The 12,678-nt window shown below is 37.1% G+C and overlaps 1 protein-coding gene across 1 annotated transcript; it reads left to right on the top strand.

The window, feature by feature from the left end:
- Positions 1-983: 983 nt before the first annotated feature.
- Positions 984-11,951, top strand: LOC121900595. Its single transcript, XM_042417027.1, has 15 exons — positions 984-1,447; positions 2,473-2,649; positions 2,767-2,841; positions 3,818-3,933; positions 4,619-4,793; positions 5,217-5,342; positions 6,240-6,283; positions 6,391-6,493; positions 6,974-7,188; positions 8,055-8,235; positions 9,008-9,091; positions 9,389-9,534; positions 9,787-10,028; positions 10,179-10,288; positions 11,179-11,951. The coding sequence occupies exons 1-15, from the start codon at positions 1,316-1,318 to the stop codon at positions 11,374-11,376; spliced, it is 2,124 nt and encodes a 707-aa protein (XP_042272961.1). The 5' UTR covers positions 984-1,315; the 3' UTR covers positions 11,377-11,951.
- Positions 11,952-12,678: the final 727 nt, after the last annotated feature.

The raw sequence follows: 12,678 nt of genomic DNA, 5'->3' as shown, positions 1-12,678 counted from the left end.
TTTTATCTAAACTGCAATCACCCAGTTTACCAAAGCTGATTACGTTCTGTAGATAACAAATTCTCACTACAAACTTCCTGCTACCCTCAAAATGAACAATGAACAACTTGAAAACTGACGTTCACGCCTTTCACGTCTCATGTGATTATGTCAAACCTATGTTAAGTCAGTAAACAACAGGTATTAAGTTTCTTGTTGTGCTGAGTGCAGGGAGTTGCTGATAGTGCAGTTTGAAGACAATTCCTTCTACATAGCACAGGTATGTGCTTGAGATCTGTTACAGATTGTTAAGTGTGTGTTTTTTGCTAAGTCACCACAGTTTTACCAGAGAAATGAGGTGTGACACCTAAACAAACACTTCTCTGTTTTGACTTTGTCCCCTTCAAGATACCTGGATCATTGTGGTTTAGTATCTGTTATCTGGGATCCTGCTTAAGTCTGCAGCATTTTTATCACTTATCAAGTCTGTCATTTTGGAGTTTTCGAACACAAAGTTCAGGAAATGTCACACTTTACTTGAGCTGAATAAACCTCAACGTTTAGGACTGTTGAGCTTAATTGTCATTTTCCTCATAATTCCTCAAATATGTGCCTTTTAGTTTTTATCGTTGAATAACTACAGGATTGATTCTGGCGACAAAAAGGTTGAGTCCTATGTTAAAAGTGACTCAATCATTGGATTCATGATGAAATGGGCCACAAAAGATGTGTGAAGAGTGGCTGATTAATGACATTAGTTGTGTGTTTGTCTTTTTCAATCTTGTTAATTAACACTGATTAAAAGACTCTTCATTCATTTGAATACTGACAATATGCTGTAACTCTAAAGACACTACTAGAACCAACCGGAGATTTTTAACACACCTCTCAACCAATAAAAGCATCGGACCTGTCCACACAGCCAATCGCAGTCCGAGAGCACAACTCTGAGCCAATCAGAGCTGTAGACTCTGATAGATCACAGCTTGAGGTAATGAGTTAAGATATTTGGAAGGCCTCACATCGCCTGAGGAATATTTGGAGGTTCAGCTGTTTGGAGGAGAGGTAGAAAGGAGAACAGGGGCACTAAGAATGACAATAAAGAGGGACAAGAAGGCTGAGATTGAGAAATAAGGGACAATAAAGGTAAAAGTTATCAGAAACAGTGGGGGAAAGTTGCGGCTGAAGCAAAGACAGTGATCTAAAACAAAAGCTCAAAAAGGACAGAGAAGGAATAAGGTGAGAAAGAAGTGAAACAACATTGTTCAAAGTAGGATCAGTTGAGGGAAAAGGAAAGAATTAAAGCAGATATCAGGTTTTAGTTGCAGCAGAGAGGATGAAGTTTAGTGAGAGGAAGGCGGCGCTGCTGGCCATCACAGAAAACATTGAGATGGAGTCATTCTCTTCAGACGAGCCCTGTGTGGTGATATCAACCCTGGAGAGGAAGGAAGAATACAGCTTTCCCCAGGTGTGTCTTCTGTAACACTGCATCTTGGAAAAATGAAAACTCCTCACACTGCTTTTTGGTGTCATATGGCATTTTCACCAGGTCATGTGAAAAAATAAGTTTGTCCCTGATACATCTATACAAATGTGTGACTTTAAATAGATTTGAGAGTTAAGGAGAAGGAAATCTATTAATTAAGAATGGTGGTAAATGAGTGTAGAAATCTGAGTGAGATTAGAGGCTCAACGCTGCTCATTCCTTAACAAAAAATCTCTGAAAAGTAAAATTAGTAGAACCGTAAAATGCATAAAGATTTAAGATTAGTAGAGGAGTATTAAAAAAGCAACATAAAGGATAAAAATGATCAAGTGCAGCTTTAAATTTTAATTAAAAGCCAGGGCAAACAGATGTGTCTTCAATTTAGATTACTCAGCATTGTCTCCACTCTGAGATCTTCAGGTGGTTCGTTTCAGATGTGAGAAGCTAAAAGCAGCTTCACTATATTTAACTTTAAAAACCACAAATAGACCAGAACCAGCTGACCTGAGAGGTCTGGAGAGTTCATACTGTCTGAGAAGATCTGAGATGTTTTCAGGACCTGAACCATTCAGAAATGTAAAGACAAGCAGTAATACTTTAAAGTCAATTCTTTCACACACTGGTAACTGGTGTACTGGTGTAATATGGTCTCAGGACTCTGAGATATATATGTTGTTTTTTTTTCAGCTGGAACTTATTTGCACGGGTTAAAATCAAACAGTCACAAATAACTAATAATTAAAATAATATTAACTAAAAATTTAAAAGAAAATGTGCAGGAATTGAAAGGAAAGGCCAGATTACCTCTTTCTAATTAATATGCAGTATTTATATTAGAATAAAAGAAAAACAAATCACATTGTTGGAAATAGGATTATAAAACCGAGATTAAAGCCTTTTTTTAAAGAGTAAGCCCCTCAATATGCAGCATATATTTGTTGCTTTTGGGATCATTTATGTATGTTCTTGCATGATAAACCTCCTCATCTTCCTCTTCTTGAACCCAGAGATACCTGGAGCATCCTCTGGAGCCTGACTATGAGGAGGATCCAGAGCCAGAGGTCCAGATTCAACCCAGGCACCAGACCAAGCCCAACACAGCGTCCCAGACCAAGGAAGACACCGAGCACCATCCCCCTGTCTCTTCATGGAGCTCCATGGAGGAGATAGAGATAGAAATGGAGGTCAGTTAGTAGGCTATGAGGGACTCGATGTTGACTGGTAGGAAAGTAAATAAAAAGAGGAACATCACATCCTCACTTACTTTCTTTATTTCCTTTCTTTTTCCTCCCCCGTCTCAGGTGTTTCCTCCCCTCAAAGTGTCTGGGAGCGAGCTAGCAGAGATCAAGTCAAACTATCCTTCCATCATGACCCCGGTAACCATCCTTTTATTTTGTCATTGTCTCATCAGCAGATGACAATGAATTTCAGGGCCTTGGGTCCTGTAGCGAGGTGGATACATACTAACATGGAGCCCAAAACCATATTATCTGGTTTAATGATGATCGTTGTAGCCACTGAACCTCCTGCATTTCGATAGGATAATACAGATTGTATCAGGTTTAGTGTTTTGTGTATTTCAGTGATCAGGCTATTAGGATAAGAGCTCAATCCTATCAGTTGGATGGAGACAGTATTATCAAAGTGCCAAAGTCATTCATAAAAATAATGTTACCTTAGACATTTAGCATACAAAATGTCAGATTAAGATTTAAGAATGGGGGGAAACTGATTTTTCTCATGTCGGAGATGCTGGTTCCTACAATTTTTGAGGTATTTTTATTTGATTATTATTATCATTTCATATTGGCGAAACAAGACAAAACACAACGGGTGATTTAGCATCAACAGACATGACATAGATACATACAGCGAGACAAGCAGTACATTTAACAGAGGCTACAGCATGAATGTAAAATGAGGAGTGATATGGAGCAGGAAGTCATGTTTAGGTGTGATGTGTGTGTGTGGTTTGCCAGGAACGGATATGGCACATGGGGATATTTTTTGTGTGTGTATGAGGCTGATATAAACATTCTTTTACAATTATTTACAAATATTACTTGAATATTAAAGTTGTTCTTTCTAATTGACTAGTCAACTAATCTTTTCAGCAGTAAGGTTATCTTTTCTTCTGTACTAGATTAAGTTGTTTCTTATTATATTTGCTGCCCAGTTTTAAGAAATAAGAATTGTCCTTTTTTTTAAATAGTTTGCATCAAAAAACAACAAGTTATTTTTCTGTTAGAGAGAAATCATCACATCAGTCAGTTTAGACATCTTTCACTCTGTTTTGTGGATCCATCAAATCAATTTATATCTATATGTGTGATGTTGTACTGTGTGCTGCAGCCGTCCCCAAACAACGCTAACCGTCTCAAATGGAAGAGACTGACTCCGCAGAAGACGGGCCTGGTGGTCAAAGATGTGGTCTGTCTACCTAGAGGACAATACCTGGAGCTGGAGAGGTGAGAGTGACTGTACTACAGTAGATTAGAAGACTAAAGTTCTGGCCAAACTGGATATTTATAGTCCACATTATGAGTCCCTCTTCACTGGAAAAATGTTTGTTTTTTTCCTTCTTGTTCCTTCACTTGAATGGGTTTGGGTTTGAGTTTCACTGTGCAGCTTGATGATTGTGTAAACTTTGACGCTCAAAGACTGTTTTCACATTCATCTGCTGAAAGTGGGAAGTTCCTTTTGTTGCTTACCGAAACTCTAATGTGGAAACTTGAAACCTGGAATGCATAAACACTGAGATTGAACTTTTCAGTGAAGTAGGAGGCATCTTGTTTCCAGGAGGTTAAACTTATGAACTGAAAAATGTTTTACTAAGCATAAATTCTGGACTTTTTAAAGAGGGAGGAAGCCATTTTCATGGTTTTAAAAGGATAATTGTATTTATTTTTTTTGTGGAAAAAACCATATCAGACACAATTTATTCTTCACAGCAGAGTATTTTTAAATATTTTAAAACATATCTAGAGGGAATCTCAAATATTTTGTGTACTTTTTCTCAAGTAGCACCACTATTAGTCAGAATTGACCAACTCTGTGGTTGTACTCTGTACTCGCTGATGTGTACCAATATCTGATCATCCAATAAATCCATGAATATATCATTAAAGTAAATATTTCTTTCTTTCCCTACAGACAAATCATTCCACGAGGCAAAGAACGAGCAGCTCTATCAGCCATGGGAATGACTGCTCGCATCACCATTGACTATGGCTGGTCAGCCAATCAGATGGAGAGTCGGCTGGTGACGCTTTTCCGAGGGCAATTTGTCAAACGGAAAGGAGAAAGGTTTTCCTTCACTTATTTACAGGTGTGTGTGTGTTTATATGATGTATTTCTTTCCCTGTGTGAGCTAGTTTGATTTCAGCATGAGTACATTTTACTGGCTCTTTATTTCTTTGGAGGCCAGAGAATTTATTATTTAGGTTAAATTGAGATTACATTTAGGATTAGAAATCTATGACAACAGCTCAATATCCTGAAAACAAATATAACACAGAACTGAACTTAGAATTAACAAAATAAACACTTAATGCAAAGACACTTTCCTTTCTGGTAGTTTCATATTTTAAATAACCAGATTGGGGCTGAAAATATGATCTCATCTCTTCATCAAACAAGATCCTGTTGTTGTACTGATTCAAATAAATCTGGTGGCAAATAAAAAGTTTGTTTCCCGTGTGTGTGTGTGTGTGTGTGTGTGTGTTTGTGTGTGTGTGTGTGTGTTGTGCAGTGTGTGCCGGGCTCCAGGGTGCTGTTTGTCCCAGACACCCCTGCAGAGGGCTGGACCGGAGAGCAGCTACTCAGGATCTCTGCACACGGTGCTTTGTATATCCTCAGCCACCAGGACGACCCGCAGGTAAACCACAGCAGCTCAGTCGTCTGCCCACTTTATTTCTCTTTCTAGCTTGACTTTGTCGTTGCTGTGACATTAGTGTAAAAACCCAGCTGCCTTCTCAACACTGTACTGCATAAAAAATATTGGAGATGCAGCTTTTTCCATCAATGCCCCTAAACTGTGGAACAGCAGTAGACATCAAAAAGACAGCCTCAGTAATTAAAAGCTTTTAATTTAGCTTTTAATTAATGCATCAATTTTTAATAGGCTTTTCATTGTTTTCAATTTAATCATTTGATTATCATGTTTTTTTTAATTATTAATCATGAATCTGTTGTATTTTTTTCTCTTGATTTTTCATATTTTTACTGTATGTGAAGCACTTTGAATTACTTCCACTATACAAATTATGCTATATAAACACATTTTGACTGATTGATTGATAGTTTTTGTCTTTGCAAAAAAAACCTTTTAGTGAGCAGGATTATTGAACATATATTTTCCAACAAATATGTGACTCTTTTTCAAATTCCATCAGCTTTTGGTCCCACAAAAGTCCCACTCTTTAATTATCAATTTAAAGAGTCTGATTCCACTGACTTTGTAAAGGTTTGCTGTGCAGGATTGCACATATAATATAGATGGAGGGAGCTTTGAAAATGTACACTTTACTGTAGAAAAAGCACAGTTGTAAATAATAACATCTATAATAAAAAAATAATGGATGGACTTTATGTTTTGAGATTAATGTATTAAATTCATTAATTTAACTTTTATATATTCCCTCTGCAGTGGATAAAGTTTAGATATTGTATGCTGTTTTGCAGTCCGATATATATCTTTATGAAAAACTTAATTTCGAAAAAGTTAACCTGTGAGACCTACTACAAATTCCAAAATTAAATCTTCTCTTACCAGGAAGAATCCAAGCAGACAGCAAGCGAGACACCTGTGGTGGACAGGTAAGAAAACATTAAGCGGTACCAGTTTTAGAGGCTTTTCCACGCTGCCAAGAAACATTAATAAAATAATGAATTATAAATCATATAACTGAATTACCTCTCTTCAGGAAGGAGTTTTGTCTGGAAGCCAGCACAGAGAGCTGCCGAGACGAAGACAGTCAACTGGGAAAACAGACCCAGCAGACCAGTGTTCACAGAAACACAAAGGAGGTGAGTTTATTTCACTCTCAGGACACTGAGACCTCAGTAACCATCACCTGGGGTAAAATAATAAATGTTTTACCTGAGTTTTGTTTTTAAATCAGAAACCTTTTAGTTTGTCATTGAAAATCTATTTCAAGTTAATAAGTTAACCATGATTTCCTTCTCTGAGTTAATAAATTGGCTATGTTTTGTTAGTCAATTAGTCATTTCTTTGGAAAGTATTGTGTCATATACAGCTCTAGTATCATGAGACATGACTATTAAATAATATACAATAATATGCCTCAGTCTTTAACAAAAACTGGATTGGAGATACTCTGAGTGACTGCAGTCATCTGTGGATAAATGATAAAACTGGGGAAACAACGTGACCAAATCATCATTTAAATCCTATAATTTTGGATTAGTCCACATAAGAAGAAATTTTAGTCACGGACAAAGAGCACACCATTTTCTCAGCTGTTAATCTGTGCCTCTGGTGTGCAGTTCACATTAGACCTGGACACCATCCTGAGACTGTTAAGACAAGAGAATATGGTTCAAGACGTAGAGACACACGTCCAGGTGAGGAGGAGAGATCTGCTGCACAGCGCTCTGAAGGAGGTGAGGAGGCCGGGCTTCTGCTTCAGGACGACACCCATCATCTCCTTCAGCGGAGAGGAGACCGACGGCCACGAGGGGCCTCTCAGAGAGTTCTTCAGGTTATGATGGTTTCCCTCATATTTTACCAGAAGTTTTATTTATATTGGTGATTTCAATCATTGCTGCTACTTGGACTGTGAAATATGAACAGAGTTGTCTCCGTTCTCTAGTTTTTCATACTTCTGTCGATTTAATTCAGTGGAATTTTGAATAAGATTATAATTGTGTTTCAAAGTAAAGTCTATAGGCTTTATGAATGGTGATAATACAGTTTTTTGAAGCATAGAAACACACAAATTATCTCTATTTGCCAACTTTTTATAAGGTTTATAACATTTATAAATTTAGCATTTTATAAATTCCCAAAATGAAAAAATGTGTTTTAGATATGTTCATAATTTGATGGAGAAATGATTTGTTATGTTGCAAAATTATTATAATCTCAAAAAATACTGATAATGTTTTGTCTATAATAGATATAGTATATGGTGTATATTGTAAGGCTGCAACTAATGATTATTTTACTTATCAATTTAATATAATCATTTAGTATAATACCAATCACAATTTCATTGGAGTTCGAATTAGAAGACATATTCAAATTATTAATGTTATTCAAGCAATTGTCCAATCCCAAGATATTCAATTTACAGTTATATAAAGCAAAGGAAAACCAAAAAAGTTACATTTTGATGAATTTTGTGCTTGATAAATGACTTAATCAATCAATTGATTATCAAAAATGTCTGCAATTAATGATTTCTCTCAATGAACTATTGACTAATCAATTCAGCGCTAATATATTGCTTTGGAGAGGAATTACACATTCAGTCTTTATGATAGTACTCTACACCAGATCACTAAAGAAGAATTTTGTAGTCTCTGAATCCCTGACTAAAGATTTTTTTTTTAACTTCTCACACAGGTTGACTCTGCTCGAGCTGCAGCAAAGTTGTGTCTTCGAGGGTCATCCAGGACGTCTCTTTCTGACCTACGACCTTACAGCTCTTGATGATGGGAAATATTACGAAGCAGGCGTTTTGATTGGCTGGTCGCTGGCTCAGGGTGGTCCAGGACCTCGCTGTCTGCACCCTACACTCTACCAGGTTGTCCGCCATGACTCACTTATGTAGATACTTAGAAATGTTTCCTTAACCCTCACATACTGTTCATATTCAGTCCGTCCACTACTCTGGTCCAGACTTAAATATCTCAACTACTGAATGGATGGCCATAAAATTTTGACATTCATGTTTCCTGGAGGATGAATCCTAATGACTTTGGTGATCCCCTGACTTTTTATTGAGTGTGTTTAGTGCTAATTGGCAAGTGTTAGCATGCTAAACTAATACGGTGAACACGGTAAACATTATACCTGCTTATAATCAGCATGTGAGCATGTTAGCATGCTGATGATAGCATTTAGCTCAAAGCACTGCTGTCCCTCAGTACATCCCCACAGAGCTGCTAGCATGGCTGCAGACTGTTAGTCTTGTTATATGATGTGCACAGATTGATCACCAATATCTCAACAATCAATGTTGCAAAAACGGAAATTTACTAATCTACTGAAATTATAATGGAGTACTGTTTTCAAATTTCTAAGAAATTTTAAAAAAGTTTTAAAAATATGTACAGGTCTTCTAATGATCTGTGATAAAGAAATGGTCTCTTTGTTTGGGACTTTGACACAACTTAGAAACATAACACAAAATATGAGATATAGCACTGTTGCCTGGGTTATCTTTCTTGGATGGCACCTTGTTTGTTTAAAGCAGAAATTTACAATGGAAATAAGGTGGATAATTGTGCGTGAACTGTTGTGTTCTGTATAAACAGAAACTTCTTTCTCACCGTGTTGTATTTATGTATTAACAGTTGATGTGTGGCCACATTCCATCTTTGGAGGACTTCAATTGGAGAGACATTGTTGACGCGGAAGTTCAACTCCGACTGCAACAGGTAACACAAACACACATGCACACACACACACGCACACATACCTGTATAGCTGAAGACATTGTGAAGGATCAAGGGATTAATGCAAAAGAACTGGATGAAGTGCTATTTTTTTTAATGTGTGGCACTCTTCTCTGTAATATTATCTATTTAAGCCAGTACAACATAAATAGGACTTTCTTGTGTGTGCCTAGAAGATTAGATTTATTGTTCCTAAATGACCTATTCCAGAGAGTGTGTATGTGATGTGCACACATACACTATTACGTGTGCATACTCACTCTTCTGCTCTTCTTGCAGCTGCAAAGTTGCACTGATGTGAGGTTGCTGTCTCCCAGTCTGTGTGACTGGGTGTCGAGCTGTGGGATCCCTCAAATCTATTCAGCCGGTTCTGATGAAATACCAGCATTCTACATCCACCTGGTCAAACACTTCATCTACCACAGGTAGACATACACACAAACATGTGCTGTATACACAGATAACACTCAAACATGTATACACTGATAACATTAATGCAGTCATAAATTTTTGGTTCATAACAATATCACAACAGCTGCTGGTATGTTAAACGTGACTCAGCAGGATGATAACGAAACGTGCTGTCTCATTCTTCAACAAAAAATATTTAAAAAGGTCATCTTCACTGAGCCAGTGAGACAATGAGAGTCTCAATCAATCACTCTGCTGTTTTTCAGGGTGGCCAGTATGATCTCCCAGTTCACCGATGGAATGAACAGCTGTGGTGGATTGTGGGACACGGTACAGTCCCACTGGGAGGCGTTTGTGCCAGTGATGACGAGCGTACAGCAGCAGCCTCTCACCTTGAAGGAGTTCAAACAGCTCTTCACTGTCTGCTACAGCCAACCAGACAGCCAGCTGAGGGCGGCTGAGGAGGCAACAGCTGGACACTGGGAAACAGTCCTTACCTTGGTCAGCGGTAAGAATGAAGGGCTGGGAGTAGAGAATACAAAGACTCCTGTAGTTCTTTTCTCAGACTCTAGAAGAAAAAAGCATCATAAAAATTCTCTTGTCAGGCTGTACTGTGAAAACATTTTAACTAAAATAATTCCTCCTTATTCATAATCAGATGGGCAGGCAGATTTTTCCTTTGAAGACCTCCTCGCCTTCATCACAGGAGCTGATCATCTGCCTCCTCTTGGGTTCCCCAGATTGATCTCCCTGCATTTTTACTCACAGGTTGGTATATATCAGATCGGCATGAATCTGAAAAGGGTCAGGGTATATGCAGGGTACATGCAGGGTACATGCAGTGGTATAACTGGTTTAGTCAAATACCGTACTTAAATCTGCACTAATTGATTTTTTTTTTGGCCACTTGGGGGCAGTGCAACAAGCTGTAAACACAACACTGACATATTATCAACTTTTACATTTGATGTAGTGAACATATTGGCAATAACAGAGCAATATTGGCATTCGTTTGGAGTCATATGAGGATCGTAAGTCCAATATTCACTCTCATTTTAGCTCTGTTTTGGTCGCCGTAGATCCCTGAGGGAAATATCTGGCTCCTTAGCACCTAAGTGCTTCAGTATGCTCACAAGCTAACCGCTAACTTGTGAGCACATCCTGCATATTTAGCACTGAACCCATACATAAAACAGATAAAGTGAAAATGAAAAGAAATAAGTTCATATATAAACAAATAAAATGCAAATAAAAGAAATAAGCTCATAAAGCAGATGAAATACCAGTAAAAGAACAAAGCTTGAATATAAAACAAATACGAGTACAAAATATATGGAAATGTGTATGAAAAACACAAAAATGATGACACCAAATAAAAGCATAATCGTATGGCAATAAGATTAAATGGAGTAATATAAAAAGAAATATAAATGTTTTTGTAATTTTGTAGTGGAACATATTACAAAAAAACATGTTTTATTGGATGGTCAACCCAGTTAGAGGGCCATCTTGTAGGTTCAGATTCAAAGAGACTTTTGATCACTACCCTCCAGTATTAACTAGATTAGGACACTGTTTCCAACTTGAATGTATATTTTGTCGTCTCCAGACAAAAATCTTCATGTCACAGTTCCCTTGTCTTCAAATTAATTTCCCAGGATGCAGGCACATCGAATGTGCGCCTTCCCCACGCCTCCACCTGTGCACTGGAGCTCTTCCTGCCGAGGGGAGCGACAGGGGCTGCTGACCTGTTGCTGTTGCTGAGCAGAGCCATGCATGAGGCCTTGGGCTTTACACGTTTCCAGGCAGAGGGAGATGGAGAGGACAGCTGCACTGAAGTGATGACAGGTTTATGAAGTGGAAGCTCTCCCTGATACCTCACATCCTGCTGAAGTTGACTTTGTGGAGCTCAGAGGCTTCTGCAGGATATTACAGTAACAATGACTGAGAAGAAAGCTATGCCCCAGTTAGGTTATAAAGGCTGGTCTATGATCTTTTAATTGTTCCAGTAGTCACTGTAACTTGTGTGACCTGATTGGGGAGCATAGAACAATTTTTACATTCTTTAAAGCTGTATTCATACAAGTTGCACAGACAGTGCAAATAATTTCTTGTGCGTCATGAGAATAATAATGTAATTTAGAAAAGTAGGAGGGAATTCTTCAAGATAAGTATATACATGGTTATTCCAACATACTGGAGATACCAATTCTACAGTTATGCACCTCCAACACACATTTTCAGAATTCCTCTTTTTTACAGAATAACTACTTTGATTATTTATTTAATTTCACATCTTGTATTGTGTCTCTGCTGATATCTGCAATTTGCTATATTAAGGAAATATTTTACACACTCAAAATTTTCACTTGATATGATTTTTTTTGTATTTTCACAAGTTTTAAGGCAGATCTTGACTATGAATGTTTTAACTATAATTAATTGTACAGTATGTGCTTTAAAATAAAATTGTGAATAAATAAAGTTTCTTTTAGAATGATTTATTAAATGACACAAAAAATAACACAAAGAATAGGCACTTCATATAGCTATGTCTCTTTATTCATCTTTCATTACATAATATAAAATAACAACTAGTAATCTTGTGTGTAAATGTAGTGTTAAATCTATCTTAAGTCTAAACGTCTATAAAGGTATGGCTAAAACAGAGTCTGGAGAAGAAATTTCCATATAGCCATAAATGAAGGTGACTGAGACTAAAAAAAAGTATCACATTAAACACTAATTTTTAAAGTGAAGTATGCATTAGGTCAAGTAAGATTTAAGTACAAAAATAATTTGAAAAAACAATTCAAATCAGCAATGAATCAGGGAAGAGATACATTCTGAGTGCATGTGACAAAATTTAAAAAACACTTGTTGCATAGGCTGACAGCAAGAGAATAAGAAATGACACACATATGGCCTATGTTCAGAATCACAAATGGTTTATCTTACTTAAATACATCACATTTCCATACATTTGACACATAGTAAGCTCAATACCAGGCAAGTTTATCAAATGGACAGGAGACTGAAACAGCCTGCCCAAAACATACACATTTAGCCTTTAATATGTGCTTTAAGACCATGTAATATAAACTTTTAAAAAATGAACCTTCACGCAGTAGACTTCCTTCTCTGTACTACAATATTTA

This window comes from Thunnus maccoyii, chromosome 7 (genome assembly GCF_910596095.1).
Source record: "Thunnus maccoyii chromosome 7, fThuMac1.1, whole genome shotgun sequence".
NCBI classification, from domain to species: Eukaryota; Metazoa; Chordata; class Actinopteri; order Scombriformes; family Scombridae; genus Thunnus; species Thunnus maccoyii.
This window is presented reverse-complemented; position numbering and strand designations above follow the sequence as displayed.

What these genes read in the sequence shown, in the direction of transcription:
- LOC121900595 (XM_042417027.1), top strand. Translation starts at nt 1,316, where the DNA reads ATGAAGTTTAGTGAGAGGAAGGCGGCGCTGCTGGCCATCACAGAAAAC. An exon ending in AAGAATACAGCTTTCCCCAG is followed by an intron (nt 1,448 to 2,472) that starts GTGTGTCTTCTG and finishes TCTTGAACCCAG; the next exon opens with AGATACCTGGAGCATCCTCT. An exon ending in TTCAACTCCGACTGCAACAG is followed by an intron (nt 9,092 to 9,388) that starts GTAACACAAACA and finishes CTCTTCTTGCAG; the next exon opens with CTGCAAAGTTGCACTGATGT.